Here is a 22,053-nt window from a genome sequence, read left to right as displayed (position 1 = left end):
ATACTTCCAACGACCTTGTAGGATTTGTGGATTTATTACTTACCAGATGAGAAAAAAACCCACAACAATTCTGTGTAAAGATTGCACTATCAAGTTGCTATAGCATTGAGTGCCATTGATTTTTACCTCATGATGAATATTTATTTTGCTGTGAATAAATAATATCAAAGTTTTATAGAGCAACCCTCATAGAAGCAAATCAAAATGAAAATACAGAAGTCTATTTGTGTAGTAAATTTCTAATACATTCAACCAGTCAAGATGTTTCTCAGATGCAACAATTTAATTTTAGAAACAAGTTTGAAGTGCAGACAGCTGGCAAATGCTTTGTTTAACCCAATCACGCTTCAGAGCTGTGTAAAAACAGCTAGAGAAACAGAGCTATGTAAAAACAGCCAGATTGAGATCTTGGCTAACAACAAGAACTAAATGATATGCAAAACCAGAAAGGATAATTTGTGTAATAGAAGATAAGAAAAGAAAACCGACCCCAAAACATTATTTATTAGAAGTCTGGTATTAAGAACTGATAATTGGAAAAGGAAGGCGTTTATTTATCAGTTGGCTTGTCTCCTCAGGAAAAAAAACCCACACAAAACTTATAAAATTTGCATGTGAACATTTTAAGATTATTCAGATATTCTTGACTATTTTTAGCTACAGAATTTAAATTATTAATATAATTTGCAATATTTAATTTGTTTTGTGCAGTATTTGCATAAATTAAATGCAGGAAGTCTGTCTGAGAAAGCTCTGGTAATCTCCCTCTGCATTTGTTGGGGTTTGTTCTGGGTGTTTGTTGTAGCAAATGGCTTGAAGAAGAGAATCCACCAACAGAGAGGAAAAAAGCCTCTTCCTGCCCCTTCCTCTTCCTTTTCTCCTCCCCCTTCTCTTTCCCCTTCCCCTTCTCCTTCCTTTTCCCCTTCCATGCACCAAGTGGGAGGCAGCCAGTGCCCAGCGAGGGGCATGGATGCCACAGCTCCCAGCGCTTCGTCCCCAGCCCTGGCCCAGGTGGGGAGGAGAGCGTCCACTGCCCCTGGCCTGCCGTGGGCTGGGCTGCAAGATCGGCCCTGAAAACTGGTGGAGCTGAGGGAATCAAAACACAAGCCTGAAAAATTCCCCAGCAATACATTGTTCTAGCAGGTAATCTGCATGGATCAAAACATGGGTGCTCTTTATGGGCCCTGTACACACATACATTCTTTTTTCTTTTCTTTTTTTTTTTTAAATTTTGACTGTTTAACAAATGAGGTACTCTGAGATGCCATGGTCAGAGCACAGGGTTGCTCTCATAATGTGATCTAAGACGATTACAGCTAAGGCAGAGACCAGTGAGAAATTTCCCAAAGGTGCAATAAAAATGATCTTCCCCAAAATATTTGAATCTTCTTGGAGAAAAGCATCAGAGAACCTGATGGGAAAAATCCTGGGGGGGTGGGCGCTCAGATGTCCCCATCTGCAACTGGGGGCTGTGAGCTCAGCCACCCCACGTGCTGCGGTGGCAGGTCCCCCAAGCCTGTCACACTGCCGGGACAGCGTGCGCCCTTGTCCCAGGACGGGACTTGCCAGGCGGCGTTGGCCCTGCAGCAGGTTTCAGGGCAGGAGAGTGCTGAAGTCTTGAGGCTGGGGCGTGAACGTTGTGAACAGGAGGCAGGTGAGAAAGTCTGCTTGTGCCCCGTCTCTTCTCTCCTGGGGCAGATGTTTTGCAGAGAGCAAGAGAAAATGGGAAAGGTGAATTTTAGGTACGTTTCCCTCGGTGTTTTAGGATTTTGAGGTTCTAAAATTTTAGCAAATATAGTCTTGCTTTACATTATTTTGCTTTGATGTGCCCATTAACTGCTATTCCACGTTCTAGCTGAAATAGTCACGTATTTAAAGACTAGCTTTGCAGTTTGCTCAGCCTTGCATGCAGACAGCATGACAGAAATTAGTTGCCCTATATCTGACAGATTTTTGGTCAGAGCAGATTATCCTTCAAATCTAGGTCATTAACTTGCATTTGTCTGATGTAAAAAGAACTAATATGCCGTTCCCACAGATAAACTGGCCAACCTCTGCTTTCATCACAGAGAGACTGGCCGAAGAGTTATCCAAGAACAGCCAAGTCTCCAGACTTCACTGTCCTGAGAGGATTTAATATCCAGGCAGACGATGTCTATAGGACTCTCACAGATATTTCAAGGCATTACTTTCATTTAAAACAAAGGGAAATCAAGACACTGTGTCAGGAATAGATCTGTTATTTAGGAGCTGTAACTGTATTGTAACATTTACGATGCTGTGCAAAACAGCAGTTCATCTGGTTCTCCCTCTGTCCCCCAAAATTAAAATATTAATTATATTATCTATAAAACATGAAGTTGAATAAGAAATTTACATTAACTGCATTTGCAAAATTGAGAGAAGGAAGCCTTGCTTTACTAAAGAAAAAGGAAAATCTTTTTTCTTTTTGGTAGCAAACTGATCACCCTTACTGACTGTATAATCTTTATTATTAAAGTAATTCTTGAAAAATTTAGATTCCACTTAAAGATATTTCAAGCCAGGAAAATATTTTTGCTCCACAATACGTTTAAATTATGTTACTCTTTCAGTTAGATAATGTTCAATTCCTACTCAAAGAGGGCAAAGCCACATTAACTACCATTTCATTATTGTATTAGCAACAGTTCACTTGCTGTTCTTACAGAATGAGTAAGTAAATCATGCATGTTTTGGAGATTCTTCTGCTGTTCATTGGAGATAGGAGGTATTATTAAACACAGCTTTCTAAAACAAACTTAAATTTGTCCATTGGAAACCCTTACTGAAGACAACAATGACCAATTTCTCTTCTATAAATTAAAATGTTGGTGCTATTTATAATACAAGGTCTGTTTTACCTAGATTTTATAAGGCATGAGGGTCCAAAGGAGAGAAAAAACAAACATGAGGGTCCAAAGGAGAGAAAAAACAAACCTCAGTGAGCAGAAAAATCGGTGATAAGAGAGACAGAAAAGGGGTGAATGACACTATTGCATGCAGAGTGGTGGGTTCTGATGGAGCAGCATCATTGGCAGTAGGATTGGTCAGAGACTGTTTATGTTTTTGATGAAACACCTTGGAGAATATTTAGAAAAAACAATACTTAGGCCAAATTCTGGGACCTGTTTGATCTATACTTTGGGCAGGATTGAGGTGAGAAACTGACAATTTTACATCACCTTCTGCTCCTCTGAAGGAGGATTAAGGAGTGAGAATGGCGTCTGGTGTAGGTGAGCTGAGATCCAGGGCTCTTCAGGGTGGAACAAATCAGAGAAGTCTGTTAGTGACTCTCTGCTACCGAATTCCACCAGAGCTTGCTCCAACCTCACTTTTTCCTCCTGTCTAAGGAACTGGGACGCATAGGTTTGCTATATAAAAGTCATCTCTTTCTGCGTCAGCAAGATTTAGCCTCAAGGCAGAACTATGTGAAGAGAAAAAAATGACACTCAAAGTACTAAAACTAGTGGAAACGCAGGACATTTCAACATTGGCTCCAGCTCCTGGCATATTATCAAGAGGCAGAATACCTGAATTCCCATAGGACGTGAAATATTCGGTGAGAAGGAATGGTCTCTGTTCCAGGATCCTTTCTCCAGCAGTGGTCTGGCATGGATATTGAGACAAATTGTGTGTAAATTGTGTTTGTGTGAGACAAACCTAGAAGGATTTTTCTGTCTTCTGAAAATAATCAACCAAGGGTGCACTTCTGCATGAACTAGGTTGCACTTTCAATGGCTGCACATGAATCTGTGCCATTGTGCTGTTTTCATCCTCTGAAATGTTCTCACACAATGATTTACACTGGTAAATGAAAGATAACTTCCTTTTAAAAAATAAGTTCTTCCCTTCTCCCTCACAGTGTCATTGTGTTTTATCCTATTTCGTGCCTTGAAAAAAAAAATACAAAAAAACCTCATAACCTACTGTTTTTCCTTCCATTTATTAAGATGCACCATGATTTTATGACCTCTGTGATATCCACCCCCAAACACAGCTTTTCTAAGCTGAAGAGATCTCATCTACTTTGTTTCATCTCATGCAGAAAAAGTCTTTTATCATCCTTGCTGCTCCCCTTTGTACTTTACCTAATTCTGCTTTACTGAGTTTGGGTGACCAGAAATGCTCCTCGTGTTCAAAAATTCATCACACTGTGAGTGGATAAAGTGGCAGAATGATGTTTTCTGTTTTGTTTGCCCATTGCCTGATGGCTGCTTAGCAGAGGACTAATGTTGTCAGAACTGTCTACATAGGAATTCCCCAAACTCCCACCCAGGAAAGAACCAATTTTGAGCCCATTACTGTCTATGTGTAATTAGGGTTATCTTTCACAATGTGCTTTATCTTGCACTTCTCAGTCCTGTATTTCACTTACTGCCATTTTGTTACTGAGTCACTCAGCATTTAGAAATCCTTCTGGAAAGCCTGGCTCAGATTTGTCCGCTTTGAACAGCCTGTTTCACCTGCATACCTTCCCTTGGGAACCTTTGTCCCAGCTCATTTATAAATCTCTTCCTTGTTACTGGTTCTCGCACAGGTTCTTGGGGATCCCCTCCAGCAAATCCCTCAGTTATTAAATCGATCTTTTAATCCTAAACTCCATTACTGCCTTTTAAACAGTTAATCTATGAAAGGACCTTCCCTCTCATCTCCTCAATTTAGCTTTGTAAGAGTCTTCTGTGGGTACCAAAGAGGATTTGAAAGTCCAAGAATGCTTTTCAGCTGAACTACCTTCATCCACACACTCAGTGACTCCTGAGAACTGAAATCGTGTGAGCATGACTCTCTTTGCAACACCACACCATGAATTATGTAAAGTACTGAGAGATGGGAGGTGTCTCAAAATCATAAAGATGATTTAGGAATGAAGTCTCCAAAGCTATTTTGGTGTCTAATTCCTATTGATTCCATTTTGTATTCAAGTTTGAATTTATTGTGGTTTTCTAACTTTGTGCTTATGAATGCCAAAAGGAAAATTTCCCTGATGTTCTCTATCCTATACCTACAATTAATCTCCTATGTCCTTGAAATTTAATTAAACCAGATAGTCTTTTAAATCGTTTGCCCACCATATGTTGGAAAAAGAGTAGGAAAATTAAACGAATAAATCACATCAGAGAGTAAATTAAATACACTGTCTGAAGCCAGCCTCTCTCTCATTTTCCTCATTGTTAAAACTGAGTCAATGCTGACAATAAACATTTAAAAGTGGTTAGGACAAAGCACTTCAGAATGCATTGTACAGAAAGCTGTGCATGCAAGGCGGTGAGGGGACTAGATTTTCTAAAGTGTTCTTCCCATTCCTCATGTGTGAAGTTGGTGGTATGAATTACATTCTAGACCTGATGGAGTAGAAATAAAAGCTTTACAAAGATGGAAGATAAAGAAAGAAAACCGTGTCAGAAATATAACCCCCCTGATTTACATGTTGCCCACTATAAAGCTAAGTCAAGAGAATCTAATTTCATTACTTTGTAAAGCACAGAAAATTATTAAATTCATAAAGGGAAATTAGAAATTGAGAAAAAAAAATATTTCTTGTTTAATGAAAATTGTTTATAGCCAACGCCTAAGCATGTTCAGTGTGACACCATAAGATAACACACAAAAACCTATGTTGTTGAAAAAGCGGCTGTAGAAAGCATTTGCCCGAATCTCAGGAAATGTATTTTGTTTTCAAAGTATAATTCTTCTAAGATAGTCAGGAGTGTGAACATCTGAGAGGAAACCAGCAAAAGAACACTTTCATCTTGCTATTTATTTCTTTTCTGTTCCTCATCCTAGCTTGTGACTCTTTTCCCCACGTCTTTATCAAGGACAGATTGAGTTATGACTACGTATTAGGCAAGACTAACTTCACATCCCTTTAGAAGGATAAAGTCAATGACTTCAATGGCAGTGGATTCTGGACGTCCAGTGGCTTCCAGCTGCTCTTTGATTTTGGTTTTAAAATCTATAAAAACATAAATACGTTAGGATTTAAGCAAGTGAGATCGTGTCTGATTTAAAATGAATGCAAGTTTTATGTGTAATCTGATTAAAATAACGATAGACATGTTTGCAAAGTCGTTTGCACTATTTTACCAATGACTAAGCTGTTGAACAGCACAGATTGAAGACTCTCTTTGGATCAGTCTCCATGGTAGGGTATGTCAGACGGTGTAAACTGAATCTGACCTTGAGAATGAAGTGTGACTCTACAACCACCTCAGAAGGTACACTAGGTAGGTTGCCCAGTAGATCACCAAGCATCTAGGTTGAAGGAAGACATATCCACTATGTTAACGAAGGCACTTGAGGTCACTTCTTCATCTCACATACTGAAACATGAAAAAAAATGGTTCCCTTTGTAACAGGATCTAAATTTGGTTTTCTTTCTCTGTGACTATTTCCCAAAATCCTTTATATGTAACAGAATGTTGGAAGATCATCTGAAAGTCAAACTGTAGCTTTGCCATAAGGTTATGGTGTTTTAGAGACAGTTTTTTAAATACATCCGTACTGCTAAAGTAAATCACATTGGGGATTTTATTGTTCCTGAGGCCAGCTATCACTACATGGCTCATGACTACCTTGCGTAGGGTTAGTCCCCAGTGGAGCAGGTTCACTTCAGAGAAAGCTCACTGGCATGGTCCATGCCAGAGTGAGCTAACCCACAAGCAGCGTGGACAATGAAGTTCCAGCACTTGGGCTGACTCCCAGCTCCCTTCAGCAGCAGGGAGGAAGCCTTTCTGTCCCTGCTGTGTCATTTTGGGTGGAACCAGTTTAAGGGCTCAGGGGGCCAATAGGACACACGCCCGACTGCAGTCTCATGGGAAAAGTATCCTCCTAGCACAGACATGTGGGTCTCGATCTCTGCAGGGTTTCATTGATAGTTTTCAACACTATTGGCCAATTTCATTGGAAAGGGCAGAGACCTCCCCACCCCGAGGTCTTTCAGGTGATGTCTGGTCAGATGGAAGAGCTCTGATGGGGTCAGACCTTGCCTGCGAGACTGCAGGTGCTGGCAGCGCTCAGGGGGCAGGCAGGTGCCAGACTGCAAAGCCCCTTTGGCTCCTGGTGGATTTTACCACTGAAAATGATGTTGTGGTTATGGAGCTGCGGCACCTCCAGGGCTAGAGTTGGGGCTGTAAGGACTGTGGCTTTGCTTTCTTAGATGGTGTGGCACTTAGATGATCGCAACAGCTGCAGCCTAGGTGTCTCTAGTGCTAAGTTTTTGTGAGAGTGTAATATCAAACATGGAAACAAGTGGTAGGGTAAAAACACAGTGCCGTTCTCTTAATTAATTATTTCGTCTTTGAAAAAAGTTCTTCTGATAAAGTTTTAAAAAAAGCTACATAAACACACATGTTTTTTGCAACCAGCAAAGTGCTCCATGTTGGGAGAACAGGTAACAAACCTATCCACAGATTTATCGTGGAGAAGGAGATTCAACTCTGCTCAAGCAGAGAAGGAAACCGAGCATGTGCTCCTCATACCCCAGGTGAATGCTGTATCCAGGGTAAATCAGCATCTACTGCAGTCCTAAATAAAAAAACTAGCATGGGGACTGGGCACACTTCCCTCTGGGTTTTGTGAGAAATAAGTGGCACAGCCAACTGTTTGTGGGGGAAAAAGCAGGGCTCTAAATCCCATTGGGAAGTGAGTGGCTCCTTACAGCTAAAGGTTGGGTGCCAAAGGCTTGAAAGAATGTGATTTAAACATCCCTATCCCTAACCTCAGATGGCTTCCCACTCGAGTTACAACAGTGTAAGCTCAAAAGCAGGGCTGCGACATTGAAGACGAATTGCTCAGCCCCACGCGACAAAGCTGTGACCCAGCAGGGCACAGTGGAAGTCGGGACTCTCCAAGTCCTGCGTTGAGCTCAGTACATTTTCTTTCCTCCCATAGATCCCTCACGAGTAACAGAAATTAAATTTAAAAAAAATGAATGAAGTACATATGGCAACACAGCTGGTGAAAATCTGTTACCCTTTTTAATCACCTCTCGTGTCCTGGGCATGAATTTTATCCTTCAAACTCAGTAAAAGGGAAAGCACTGTGAGGAAGGCAGCTCCCTGTATTATTGGGAGAATTTGTGGTGTTGTTAAGTCATGCAAGAGAAGCCTTGTCTATAAGACTATCCAGAACTTAGGTCTCAGTGGGTTCGTCTTTAAAATACTTTAGATATTTATAATCACCAAGATAAGCAGAATTTCAGAATTTTCACAGATGGACTGAAAACTGTAAATAAATAAAATTGAAAAAGGAGAGGACCATGCTTCTCTTTCTTAATGATGGTGAGCTTTTGAAATGAAAGGTATATAAACCCTGGATAAGTGATCAAACAGCCTTGCAATACCACAATTTTCCACCTGCTCACGGATACACTGTAGAATAGTCCTCAGGCTGAAGTGACAGAGGCTCCAAAGCACTGTTTACTGCCTATCCTCCTTCCGTAAGCACTTAATGTCATAAGCAGTCAGAGTGACTATTTCTTATTTGGTAGCCTTGGATCACACTACTGGTTATTCACATTTGTACGTCAGCTCCAAGGTAAGGAGAGCAAGTCTGGTGACATATTAAATTCCAATGCTGGATCTGGGGAGAGAGAAAAATGCAATTACTGAAAGAGATGCTTCTGTGAAGGAGCAGTAATTTACATCCTGGATAGGTGTAAATTATCCTCCCTCCCCACCCCCAACTTCACCAAATGTACTCCTTATTCAATATCTTGCTGCTATGATGTTTTTTCTTGCAGTCTCTGATTCTCTGTTAAGATCAGAAGGCTGTGGTTTAGTGAGAAACATGAGGGAGCACTCCCTGTGATGGAGTGGGCTCCTTGTGAGCCCTAGAAGTGGTCATTTTAAGTCAACAATGAAGTATTTGTTGGTCGAAAAGAAGGTCTTTAATTAGGGCAAGCTGCTGGACCTACAATTCATTGCTGCTGGAATGAAAAAGAATAGACTTGCTTGTTTGATGGTTTTGAATCCTCCTTGGAGGGCTGCCAGTAACTGTTAACTTGTGTATTATTGTGCTATCAAACAGGAGAAACGGCAGTGAGAATTTACAGTCACAAACCTTTCATCACACAGTTATTATGGTGATAAAGTTCTGTGGTAGTTACTCATCTCTCCAAAAACAAATATTACCCACTCAGACAAGAGAGAGAATGGATTTCTGCAAGATGGTGCTACATTAGCTCGTGCTATTGCACCTACCTCCTGGTTACCACTAAATCCAAGTGCCCAGTGCACTTTGAAGTATTGATTGTCAGAGCGCTCCTGTGAGCAAGGGGGGACCATGATCTGTCTTTGTTTCACAGATTGGAGACAGAGGTGCAAGGCTGTGGTTAGATTGAGCCATGGAGACATATTGCCATGGGCTTGGGCCCCTGGATCTCTGGGTCATTCAATTCAACCTGGCCGGAGCAGTCTCCCTGCTACCAACATGACCATGTTTCCTCCCCACAGCAAGCCCAAGGAGTGCGATGAGGAACCTGCGGAGTCAGATCTCTTCCCTATGGGGTTGGGATACAGACTGTGCTCAGGGCAACTGATTTAGTCATAGCTAGAGAAATTAAAGCTCTGATTCACAAACACTGGCAGTCACCTAATTTCCATGTATTTTTATGTGAGTTTTAATTTCTTGCTTGTCTTTGAAACCAGGACTTTGTATCACAGCTTAACCAGCTAATTTGCTTAGGTGCTTTGGAGAGGTGCACCTCAACTGCTCAAGTACATGGTGTGCTCAACAGACAGGTGATTGTGTCTCTTATTTGTCTTCTTTATCTCCCAGGAAGATGAAGTTGCTCGTGAGAGTCGATTCAATTTCAGTGGCTATGGCATGGGTCACTGTCTCCAAGTCAAAGACGGCACAGCGGTCAAGGCTACTCCACCCAACCCACCTCCGGCACCACCAAAGGATTCTGATTCTATCAAAAAGAAGTTTGTTGACCGTGCAAAAAGGATTGATACAATATCGCGCGCTGCATTCCCACTCGCCTTCCTCATTTTCAACATCTTTTACTGGATTACATACAAAATTATACGGCATGAGGACATTCACAAGAAATAGGCAACTCCAGTTTGCCAGGACTTCTTAGCCAAAGTGATCCACATGTAAATAAACAGTGAAATGTCTTTCTGTCATTTGGACTAAGGGTTTCTTCCCCCTCCAAGGACACTGAAGAAAAAAATGAACAAAGTGGAAAAGAGGTATAGAAGGAAAAGTGATTGCATGAAAAAATATGCTGTGAGTCAATGAAGGTTCCCCCTATGTACTCTCAGTGTTGTTCTTCCAGATTCAGCATTGATCAGACATCTGTAAATGGGGCCAAATTTTACCCAACTTTATCACCAAGATATTATCTTTCAAAACAAAAGAGAATCAGAAAACAAACAATTCTCCTAAAACATCTACCAAGAGACTGCGGTGGCTACAGTACAGTGAGTTATAAAAGGACCAAACTTTTTCTGGATAATGTTGCCTTTCTATTTGAAACAAGTCTACTGAGCTACATTCCATGACCATGTCTGTAGTTAGTGGTTTCACCAAGGAGTCCTTTTGTGGGTTGTAAATTATTTCTACTGACAGGGGAGAGGAAAAAAGAAAAAGAAAAAAAAAAAAGATTTATACTTTACTATCCTTGTGGGTGTGCATTTTAATATTATCTTGCTTTACTAGAATTGTAATTTTGGGGTTGAACTTGTGTGTTGTGTGATTTATTTGATAGTTGACACTCCAAAACCAGTGAAACTGCCCAGTTTATTTTTGTTGGAAGACAGTGCACTTACTTCATTTTATTTCTGCTGATTTTACATGCAACTTGAGGTGCCAAACTGTATTTTACCTATTGTGCTACCCCGTACCACACTACTTAGTAAGAACTTGTTTCCTTAAAGGTGTAGCTCAGTTTAGCATTGAGTTTCTATTACTGCTCTCATTGTAGCTGCAATCAATAGCTCTATAGGTAAACACAACTTGTTTACAGACCTCTAATTTATATCTTTACTCAAAGTGGCTATCATTTTAAGTATCATTAATTAACCTAAGAATTTTAAAACTGTACTGTGATTTTCAGAACCTGTTACCTTTTGGTGCCGGATCTGCGTTATTCAAATCCTTGCTACATGTTTTAAAGTAGGAAAAAAAAAAAAAAAAAAGATGGTATTTTTGCTTACACAGAAGATGACAACCTGTAACATAAGATGAATCAAACATTAAAATTTTACACTTGCTGTAAAAGGGTTTATTAAAAAAAGGTATTTGTTCAATTTCAATAAAGCTAAATGTGGTACTAACATTCCTTCACTCTTTTCTTCATTTGCAGCAGCAGGGCTGTTCGCGCCGGGGCCCAGCTCTTCCACCGCTCTGTCAGCAGAAAGAGGGTGGAAAGCAACCTTTGCTGACCTGGCTTAGCACGCCAAATTTTGCTATCTGTTCTGCAGCAAAGGGGCTGTTGCAGCCCCTTGGAGTTAGTCAAGGTGTCAGAAATGTGGCTAGGATATGACAGGAGCATTTGCAGAGCATTTGCAGGACATCTGCATTTGTGGAGCCAGGCCTGGGGGAGGAGGCACGCCGCTCCCTCCTCACAGCACCCGTGCACAGCGAGAAGCACACCTCAGCTTCACACGTGCTGTGCCTGGCTTGCGGGTATCCTAAACTTTCTCACAACTTCGCCATTTTGGTGAGCTGAAGGACATGCTGAGATGGCCTACATCAGGTGCCTCATGTAGACATCTTAACGACTGATAGTTTACAAACAAATTAAACTGCATCCAGTTCACTGCCCTTCCCTTGAGAGGCCAAAATACACACCCTGTAGCTGCACAGCAGAGACATTTTTTCCCCCTCCCCTAGTGAGATGTGGTACAGAGACATACTGCACCTGCAGCATTTCTCACTCCGCTTTGACTCCTGGACCAGCTTCTGCTGAGAGGTTGTGGATACATCTACCACAGCCTGGCCGAGCCTGTATGTGTGTGTGTCCGTGCCCGTGTCCGTGCCCCCGTCCCTCCCACACAGCTGCCTGTAACTACCAGGCTTTGTTCCTCTCCCGAGGATTGGGAAGGGCACCTAGAGATCTTGACCAGGCTGACTTCCCAACATAAATTACGTAAATTAATGGTAAAAAGCCAGCTGTGCATTTTATCTCCCCATACCCTCCTCAGCCCTGTAGACTCTCCTGTCACTTGTACCTGTGACAGAAGTGGCAACAGGCATCTTCATCTCCTTGAGACCGTGGATCCAGATGTGACTGACAGCCCCGGAAGGGGGAAGCAGAAGCTAAAGTGAGAGCTCAAGGCAACTGCCCAAACTATTTTGCTTTGCAAAATAAGCTTTTAACTCAAATTTAGCTATCATAATATTTGTAATTTTTATAGTGTAGGATTTGCTTTTTACAGTGGAACAGTATTTGATTTATGGATAATGTAGTTGAGGATAACCTCGGTGCAATCCTAGTCTCACGAGCTCCAGCAGGGTGAGGATACCCAGCTGTAAGCTGTGTTTGCATGGGAAGTTAGGAGCATTCATCGGTACGTAAACATTCAGAGCTCACTTTCACCAGCCCCTTGTTCCAGAAATTCTGCTTTAAATGAAGGTGTAATGCCAGGATTAATGTTAATCCTCAGAGCACAGATGTGTTGCTAACGAGTGTCAGACCCTATTGCTCATAGCTCCCCCGTTTGACCGCAGCCCGTTGCAATAGGAATGCAAAACTATTCTCAGCTGATGGATGTTTGCACGTCCCTTTTTGAGGTGAAGCTGGTCTGCCTCCAGCATGCACGTCACAAACTCACCTGCATACTTCGCAGCGCTTGACTAAAAGCATTGACTAAATAGTTTGCTAAAAGATATTCTGCTTATCAGATTTGTGGTATGCTGACAGCATGCATGGTAAGATTAGTCTGCTGCTGCCTTGTATATAAACTTAGGTCCAGTCATGGGAGTAATATGTGCACAAAATCTTTACCGGTGTCTCTCTTTTTGAAGACAGACAGAATTTATAGCTACATGGCAATTAGTTGTGAATCTTGAAATTATCTGACTAAATTTTGGACATAAATGATGCATGCGAATGGACAAAGCCCACCAAGCATGGGAATTAGGAATGGCTGCATAATACAGAAGAGTTCTTGGCATGTTGGTCAGTGGCCAGTGAACCATCTCACACAGAGATGGTTTGATACCAGACGGGTATCAAAGAACCTTTCCTCAAAGAACGTGGCTCGCACCAGGAGGATGTATACTGGCTGAGAAGCTGCCTGCAGATAAAAAGTCAAGTAACAAGGGTAGCAGGACTTATAGAAGGGCACGTCTTTCCTAAACAAATGCTCAGTAGGGTTATCAGAGAAACAAGACTCAAATACTGGCCACCTCTTACTCAGAGAAGTAGCAGAATTAAATAGTGAAGCAGTTTCATTTCAGTACACTATTGCAAGAGGAAAAACAATGTCTTAGAAAATAAGTCCTGGACAAATAGCCTTCATGAAGCAGGAGACACAGCAGGATGGAAGGAAAGAGACCAGGGATTAATTCTGAAGAGCTTCCAGACCTATTGGAAAGCCTGCAGGTTACAATTCTAGCTAGTAAGATAAAATTAAGCCCTAGGGCATTTAAACTACTTGCATTTAGCTATAAAACAATTATAATGACTTCTAATTTATCAAGAAAGCTTAAAAAGCTTTAAGCATGTCTTTAAAGGATGCAACATCAGGTCAGGTCATTGGCATCCTGTTGTTACAGGCTGGACCTGAGTGGTTCAGACTTGAGGAGAAAGGTTTAGCCATCTCTCACCGGATAGGTGCTGTCATGCGCTATGATAAAGCCTAATCAATAAAACAGATCTTTAGGAAAAAACTTGTTGCAATAGGAGGAAAGGGAAAAAAAGTGTAATATGAGATGAGATGTCTCTTTTTGTTCCTCTTTCCTCTTTCTTTTTCTCCATATTTTTTCAGGCCGCAGAGCCATCACTTTTGATGTACTGAAGCATAGGTGATAGATGTTGTAGCAATAGAGGCTTTTGGAGTCTCCAGTATTAGACACGGGCAATTCATAACTGCTGGGGAACAACTCCAGGATACATGATGCCTCTGGGGTCAGATTTTTTCTTGAGGAGTAAGGGCCAACCCCCTTCACCCACAGGCATTGAGACTTTTTCACTCTGCTTCCCTTCTTCTCCAGCACGAGATGCTGAAGGCAATAGGAAAGAGCTGACAGAAAAATAATGTTCATCTACTGCAGGCTGAACTGCTACAGCCCTTCTTCTTTGTGCAAACCTGTCGTTGACATTACTGGCACAGGAACTGCTGACCAGAGGTGAGGCACCAGCCAAAACTTACAGCCTTACATAGTTTACCTTATTGAAAGCATTGTGGAGGAATCTGGAACTAATCTTTGAAATCGTGGGCATAGGCATCTCACTGAGCCGAACTGGTATCTTTGGCTCAGCAACAGGCTTCTGCATCAGCTTGAAGTCACCTTTCATGAACTTATTCAAAAAATCCCACCCAGGATAACATTGACATTTCTATATTTAGAAACATCAGGCCCAGCTTACATGGGTTCATGGAAGGCAGGTCCTGCTTGACCAACCTGATCTCCTTCTATGACCAGGTGACCCACCTCATGGGTGAGGGAAAGGCTGTGGATGTGGTCTACCTGGACTTCACTAAAGCCTTTGACACTGTCTCCCACAGCATTCTCCTAGAGAAGCTGGTGGCTCACAACTTAGGTGCACTCTTTGCTGGGTAAAAAACTGGCTGGACGGGTGAGCCCAGAGAGTTGTGGTGAACGGAGTTAAATCCGGTTAGCGTCCGGTCACGAGCGGTGTTCCCCAAGGCTCAGTATTGGGGCCGGTCCTGTTCAATATCTTTATCAATGATCTGGATGAGGGGATCGGGTGCTCCCTCAGTAAGTTTGCAGACGACACCAAATTGGGCGGGAATGTTGATCTACTGGAGGGTAGGAAGGCTCTTCAGAGGGACCTGGACAGGCTGGATTGATGGGCTGAGGCCAACTGTATGAGGTTCAACAAGGCCAAGTGCCGGGTCCTGCACTTGGGTCACAACAACCCCATGCAACGCTACAGGCTTGGGGAAGAGTGGCTGGAAAGCTGCCCAGAGGAAAAGGACCTGGGGGTGCTGGTTGACAGTCGGCTGAACATGAGCCGGCAGTGTGCTCAGGTGGCCAAGGCAGCCAACAGTATCCTGGCCTGTATCAGAAATAGTGTGGCCAGCAGAAGTAGGGAGGTGATGGTGCCCCTGTACTCGGCACTGGTGAGGCCGCACCTCGAATCCTGTGTTCAGTTTTGGGCCCTTCACCACAAGAAGGACATTGAGGTGCTGGAGCATGTCCAGAGAAGGGCAATGAAGCTGGTGAAGGGCCTGGAGCACAAGTCTTATGAGGAGCGGCTGAGGGAACTGGGGTTGTTTAGCCTGGAGAAGAGGAGGCTGAGGGGAGACCTCATCGTGCTCTACAACTACCTGAAAGGAGGTTGTAGTGAGGTGGGGGTTGGTCTCTTCTGCCAAGTAATCAGCGACAGGACGAGAGGAAATGACCTCAAGTTGTGCCAAGGGAGGTTTAGGCTGGACATTAGGAGAAATTTCTTTACTGAAAGAGTGATCAGGCCTTGGAACAGGCTGCCCAGGGAAGTGGTTGAGTCCCCATCCCTGGAAGTATTTAAAAGACGTGTAGATGAGGCACTTAGGGACATGGTGTAATGGGCATGGTGGTGTTGGGTTGACGGTTGGACACGATGATCTTAGAGGTCTTTTCCAGCCTTGATGATTCTATGATTCTAAATACATTTCTAAATACAGAAAGAAACACATTTGATGTGTGAGCGTAAAGAGTATATGTACAGTTTTCTAATCCTTATTTTATTTTTAATGAATCTATTAATTTTCGTTATCTATAATATAGTATCTGTGAAAAATAAGTTTCTGCCAGACTTTCAAAGTAGCTTATTCTAATGCTTTTTGACATAGAAATTCATGTCTTACAATGTTTGGAAAACTAGAAAACCAAAACCAAGGCTACCTAGAGGAACTCCTGCCTAGGAGAATAATCTGAGCAAAGTCATGCTTTCTCCATAAATGCCCCTTACAGATTTTACTTTAAAAATTAATCTTCTCTGGTTTGACAGGAAGAGAAAAAGAAGATATTTATGCCATTTGAAGATGCTTTTCCTACTTTTGCATAGAAAATGTGAAATGTCATCACATTTAGGGTTATGCTGCAGAACAAGAGCAGTTTCACCAGTTCCAGACAAACTCATCTAGCCAGTTTACTTCCAATTCCAACACAGTGCTCACTGAAGGAAAAAAGGAAAAAAAAAAGTGCTCCATTGACTTCAATAGCTTCTAGATCAGTCCCTAATGAAGGATAAGTTTCCAATGCTAAACAGCAGAAATAATCTGGGAGGGAAAATATTCAATGGATTAGCTCTCTTCAGTATCCTCTAAGGAGGAATAGAAACTTGAGTCGAAATAAGCATCTCAGATAATAATTAGGAAAACTGAGTTTGTGAAACACATACACTCAGTTCTTTAAGTTTCCAGTGAAACAAACATGCTAAATTAATATCTTTGCTGTGGAGAAACCCTGTGAGGCAATATTAATAAAAAAGCAGTGAATTCTGGGGATCCTGACAGCAGTTCACTTGTGCTAAAAACTATTTTACTGGGACAAATTATATAAAATGCTCTCTAGTCATCTGAACAGCGGTATAACTGATTCAAAAACAGCTTTTTCAGCTTACTATAAGACCTGAATTTGACTTTCAGCAGAGTGGGTTGCTATTGCTGGGGCTGGCGGACAGCATGTGCCATGCCAAGGAGGTGGCAGCTGGACACATTGCTCCTCTTTCCACTGCCCAGGAAAAATGGCAAGACCCCTGAGGGTGCACAGGGGGAATATACGCCTTAGCAGCGCTTAGTGAAAATGCATTTGCACAGATGGGTTGAAGGATTCACAGACTTCCATCTTCCTTTTGCTTTGACATGAATCCATTTTCCCTAAGGTGATGCAGAGTGCTACCCTTGATGTCACAGCAGCAGGATCAGGCCCATCTCTGGGCACGTCTGGAAATCCCATTTTTATCCCTCGGCTGTAGAGAATTCCCTTCTCTCAGCTGCAAGTCCTCTTTGCCTGCCACACAGGGTCCCCGGAGAACAGCCATCTGGATGTGCCTTTGAAAAACAGCTTTGATGGTCATTACACAGCGCCCCAAAGTTCTCAAGTGGAGAGACGAGAGCAGAGCAAAGAGGATGCACCACTGGTGCGTGGTGTAGGAGAAGGACCACGTGTGCAAGGGTGCCTTTTCTGGCCCCTCTGAGAGCCCAAACCTGCCATGCACTCTCCAGAAAGCCCTCTGAGGCTCCCAGGTCAGGTCTGCAGCACATCCTGAAGCTGAATGTTTTGTGGATGCTGAACCTGGTTCCTGTGCTGCTCAGAGACCTCTTTAGAGGCACATTCAGCCTATCCCACCCCTGAGATGTTCAATAGGGTGGCAGTTGTGGCTGCAGAAATAGTTTGAGAAACACAGCAGCACTCAAAAAACATCTTCCCTGTTTTCCTTTTAGTCCAAAAAGAGAAAAGAGCTATGCCAATGAAAGCAGCAGAAACTAAATCCAGTGTATTATTGGTATTTGCAGCATTGCTAAAGACCCTCGTGTGAGGATGTGTCCCCACAGTAACCTGAGCATTGCTCAGGTGCCAGGTGCCAGAAGAGTGAAGCGAGGGATTTGAGGAGCACAAAGAGCTGGTGCGAGAAGAGAGGGAGCTCAAGGGTACTGGCAGAGGGGAGATGCGGGAATGAGCCAGCCAACGCACGCACCATCTTGGGCTGCTCTGCAAGCCTGGCCCCTGAGCAGGACCAGCCAAGGGGAATTGGGAAAGGGGACCCCCAGGGATGGGAAGTGGCCCAGTGATGGCCACAGAACAGGACAGTGGTGGGGCCAAGAGCAGAGACCACCCCAGATCAGACTAACATGAAGGGGGAGAACTCATCAAAGAAGAGTCAAGTCTAAAATATGTATTTACAGAATATCTTCAGTCTCATCTGCTGGGTGCAACCCTGTTAATAAAAATGAAGACCCTACTGCAAAACACTTGATAGGGCATATGCTCCAAACAGGAAGAAATTGTAATGTTGCATGTGGAACTGGAGTCTTTCGCAGGTATTTCCAGTGAGAAAATGAGAGCACTAGTCATTTATTTCACACTGGAGATACTACCTCCTCCTCTCTCTCCATTGTCAGGCAGAGATGTTATGAAGAGGCATAAGAGTCTGGAAATGAAGAAGGCTGCCATTCTGTGGTTAGAGATGTCCTCTTAGCCATTGCTTGGAGTGTGAAGGGGAGATGTGTATGGCTGCTTTTGGGGGAGACCAACAAGAGCAGCATGGACAAATGTCAATGATGTCAATTAACCTTTAGAAAAGGAGAGTGAGCACGTTTTTCCTATAATAAGCTAATGAACTCTGTCCTCTGGGAGAGACGTGGGACATCATCAGTGGTTCCTAACAGGGATTGCCAAAGATGCTCTTCAGAGGAGGGGTGAACAGCAGGGCTGCTACTGAGCCATTAGCTTAAAAAACAAGAGCCGAAAGATCTGCCTGCTGCAGGAAAATTGGGTTCCCCTTCCATGTGTATTACATTCATTGTAATATGGCCCTGAAAGCATCTTCTCTTCCTGAAAGAATAGCAGAATCTTCCACTAACCCATGAAAGGAGCAAAGCAAAAAAAAAAAAAAAGGCATCTTTCTTGACTTTTTTTTTTCCTAATAGTAGCTCAAGTGAAAACCAAGAGAAACTTTTATGCTGACCTTGGATGTAATCTGGGCCATTACAAGTTGATGGTGAAACCTTCAATATGGGCAAGATCTCAGCCCGCATCTCAGCCGTCTTTTGTTATGGCACATTTGCTTTTCACTTTGAAGCCCAGTGACTTTGTTTCCTTGAGTTACCATAATGAGAGGTTTCATCACTGACCCTTCTGGTGTTGCAAGTGCAGTAAGTGAGCACAAAAATGAAGGATTTGCTAAACATAGTTTAGAATTTCAATCAAATTTTCCTCTCATCAGAATCTCTGTGTATGATAGTGCTTCAGAGGCCTTTTCCAAGGGACACTGGTAGGGGCTAAAGAGCATTTTAATGTTTCCTTTGATTTATTAACATTAGCTCGGTTTTTAATTTGCAGAAAAGAAGTGCCCCATTAATATCCACAGTCACATTTTACATTAGACATCCTAAATGTGATCTATTCTATTTTTAAAGGAACTAATTCCCATGCATTTGCTGACTTATTGCAGGCACCACCAAGCCTCAAAACGTAAGGCCCGTTCCTGACATGTGGGGAATTTTCCTTGGTTTTGAACAGCTGTGTTGTTATTCTAGCTGTAGCTTTCTGTATTAATATCAGTGGGCAGGACTGATTTTATGACACTAAGGAAATAAAGGAGCATATTTTAGCATAGAGAGAATTTGCATATTTGCTACTATAACAGCAGAGAAAATTTCACTGGAAATTAATGGTTTCTGCAAATTGAAAAGCTTGAATTGCATTTGTGCACACACATGCAGATACACCCCCCCCCCCCCCTTTCACTTTGCTTCCCTTAATCTTATTACATTATTTCTTTGGCTGATGTCCCTGAAAATTTTGCCTCCTACCCAGTGTTTGCTGGTGGTGTAGCACAGAACAATATCTACGTTTTTTATCTCTGACCTAGTTGTGGAAAAGGTCCAAAAGTTATCTTCAGCCTGATTAATATAAGCCTAATCTGCTAATATGCTGCCATGGATTAAATACATGTATCTGAAATAGCTAAGGCATGGCTCAGACATCCTGCAAATGGCAGCACTCAGATATACCTGCAGTGAGTCTTGCTGAGCAGACACTCTGCCCGGTCTGATAAGGTTTCTCAGTCGCATCTGAAGACTTTAGCAGAAAATGTGATTCTCGGTACTACTGAAGTACATCTTTTCTGCAAATTAAAATACAAACTGATGTTAATGTATCAGAAGGGAAACATGAACTAAGAGGCCTGGGGAGAGCTCCTCAACCTCTCCCTGTGCCTGGCAGAAGAGCCACAACAATGCAGAAGGACATCAAAAGCCCCATCTGCAGCTGGAGAGGGTCCCCATGGCACCGGTGCCTGGGAAAGCAACCCCAACCTCCTGGGGGTCCTGCCTTGCAGCAACAGACAGGTTGGGGGGCATCTAGATTAAGCTATGAGCAATGTTGGTCCTTGGAGCAGTCCAAGATGAGGCTACTTTACAAGTGGGTTAATCTCATCATCACAGCTTGGTCAAATTGTCTCTTCGAGGTTGCCCAAGCCCTAACGTTCACACTGGTGTTTTCAAGCTGCGCTTAAATGGCCACGTGGTTACACACCGGTGGCTTTTGCGACTACCTCATGCACATCTTGCCTCTGGCCGCTGCAACTTGGTGGGTTTACAAGTTTACAGCAACTTGAAGCTGTCCTCCTGGCTTCCCTAGCTATTGTCCCTTCAGGCTGGATGGAAGAAGTGAGCCAGGTGCTCTGTAAAATAAGACAGAGGGAGGAAAAACCCACCCTCCAACACCAAACCACACACAATGCTGGTCCCCAGCTCAGCCACGCAGGCTTGGGAAGTTCCCTACAAGCTGGTGCAAGGGCGAGAGGGTGAATTTTTTTGCAGAGTTATGTGTGCAAAAAAAGTGTAACTGGAAAGCAAAGAGAAGCGTGTTTTGGAGAGACCTCAAAAAGAGCAGAGACTTCAGGAAAGTGCTAATGACAAAAGGAGATCTGAAAACAGGGAGTGGAGAAAGGGCCTCCTCTTGCTCATCCCAGTGGTGCTCTGAGGAAGACAAGCAGGACTCCACCAAGGATATTGTCACCAATTGCTCTTTTTAATGGAAATCACCTGGCAGATCCCCGGTATCAGCTACTCACTCAAAGGGGCATTTCTATTATTAGGACAGTCAGCTGGGAGAATGGCCAAGGTTTATATTAGCTCCATTACCAGATAGCTTTAATGGGTACTGGAGAGCATCTCTGATTTTTGGAAGCTTAACTGCATCTATCGGACACTACTCCAATGTTCCTCTGTTTTAAGAAGGTCAGCACTGTCCCTCAGAAAAAAAAAAAAAAAGAAAACAGGAAAATTCTAGGCTGAAGTAATGGAAAATCAGGGTGGGAATGACCTTAAGAGATTGCATAATCTACTTTGGCCCCAAAGAGGCTGGGCTGGAGAGGGGACGCTGGGTGTGTATCAGTGAGTGTGGAGGCTGGAAGGGGTCTGTGGGAGGGATTTTGGGGAACTGTAAGAAGCTGTATGTTTGTCTTTGCCTCAGTAACTCCCTGTTTCCTGGCCACTGCCCACGGTGAGCACTCAGGAGGTGCAGCCATGGGAGCTTCCCCTGCACCCCACCCGGGACCTCTTCTTGCTTCTGCTCTGTCTCACTCTTCAGTCAAGAGGCTCTTCCTGATGCCCTGCCCTGGGACGGCCATCTGGTGAAGGATAAGCAGCTATGACCTGGAGAGAAATTAAGAGGCAAGCATCAACAGACAAACTGATAGAAAACTTTTTGTCATGCACAGTATTTTTTCGTTTATACATCCTCATGAGAAAAATTCAGTCTCTCCCCACAAAAATTTGCAGCTTCGTTAGTAACTTTTCCCATTTCATGGGGTTTTACAAAACCAATTATTAAATTTTAAATCAATAAAGTCGTTCAGCAAAGAAACGGTTTGCTACAGAAAGCACATTCAACTTTTCAGTGTTGAATGTACAGGCATTGATCCAAGCTATAGAGCATGCTCAGTTGAAGACGTCCTGACACGCCCTTCCTCTGCTAATTCCTGGAGGACTGTTATTTTCTAAACTACTGTGTGCCTCTACCAGGGTGGTTGTTTATTGGGAAATTTTTTTTCTTTTTTAATTATACCTTTCCAACTCTGCTCACTGGGCTTCAAGGACGCGGGATTTTTTTTTTATTATTATTATTTTCATGCATGTTTGGAGCACCTAAACAGTCTCCTACAGATTCAGAAAATCAGGT

At 42.9% G+C, this 22,053-nt stretch overlaps 2 protein-coding genes across 3 annotated transcripts in view; one reads left to right on the top strand and one right to left on the bottom strand.

The window, feature by feature from the left end:
* Positions 1-11,301, top strand: part of GLRA2 (glycine receptor alpha 2) — a 129,722-nt gene extending 118,421 nt beyond the window's left edge. For both annotated transcript variants that reach the window (XM_075175828.1, XM_075175818.1), the window contains exon 9: positions 9,799-11,301. In XM_075175828.1, the coding sequence (XP_075031929.1) occupies positions 9,799-10,077 (279 nt within the window). In that variant the 3' untranslated portion in view covers positions 10,078-11,301. The remainder of the gene's footprint in view (positions 1-9,798) is intronic.
* Positions 11,302-20,240: 8,939 nt separating this feature from the next.
* FANCB (FA complementation group B) overlaps positions 20,241-22,053 on the bottom strand; it is a 52,187-nt gene continuing 50,374 nt past the window's right edge. Inside the window, exon 11 of the mRNA XM_075175863.1 lies at positions 20,241-21,527. The gene's annotated coding sequence lies outside the window, so the exon portion shown is untranslated. The remainder of the gene's footprint in view (positions 21,528-22,053) is intronic.

Source organism: Calonectris borealis, chromosome 1 (genome assembly GCF_964195595.1).
Source record: "Calonectris borealis chromosome 1, bCalBor7.hap1.2, whole genome shotgun sequence".
NCBI lineage: Eukaryota > Metazoa > Chordata > Aves > Procellariiformes > Procellariidae > Calonectris > Calonectris borealis.
The sequence above is the reverse complement of the archived record's forward strand: the minus strand, read 5'-3'. Positions and strand labels throughout refer to the sequence as shown.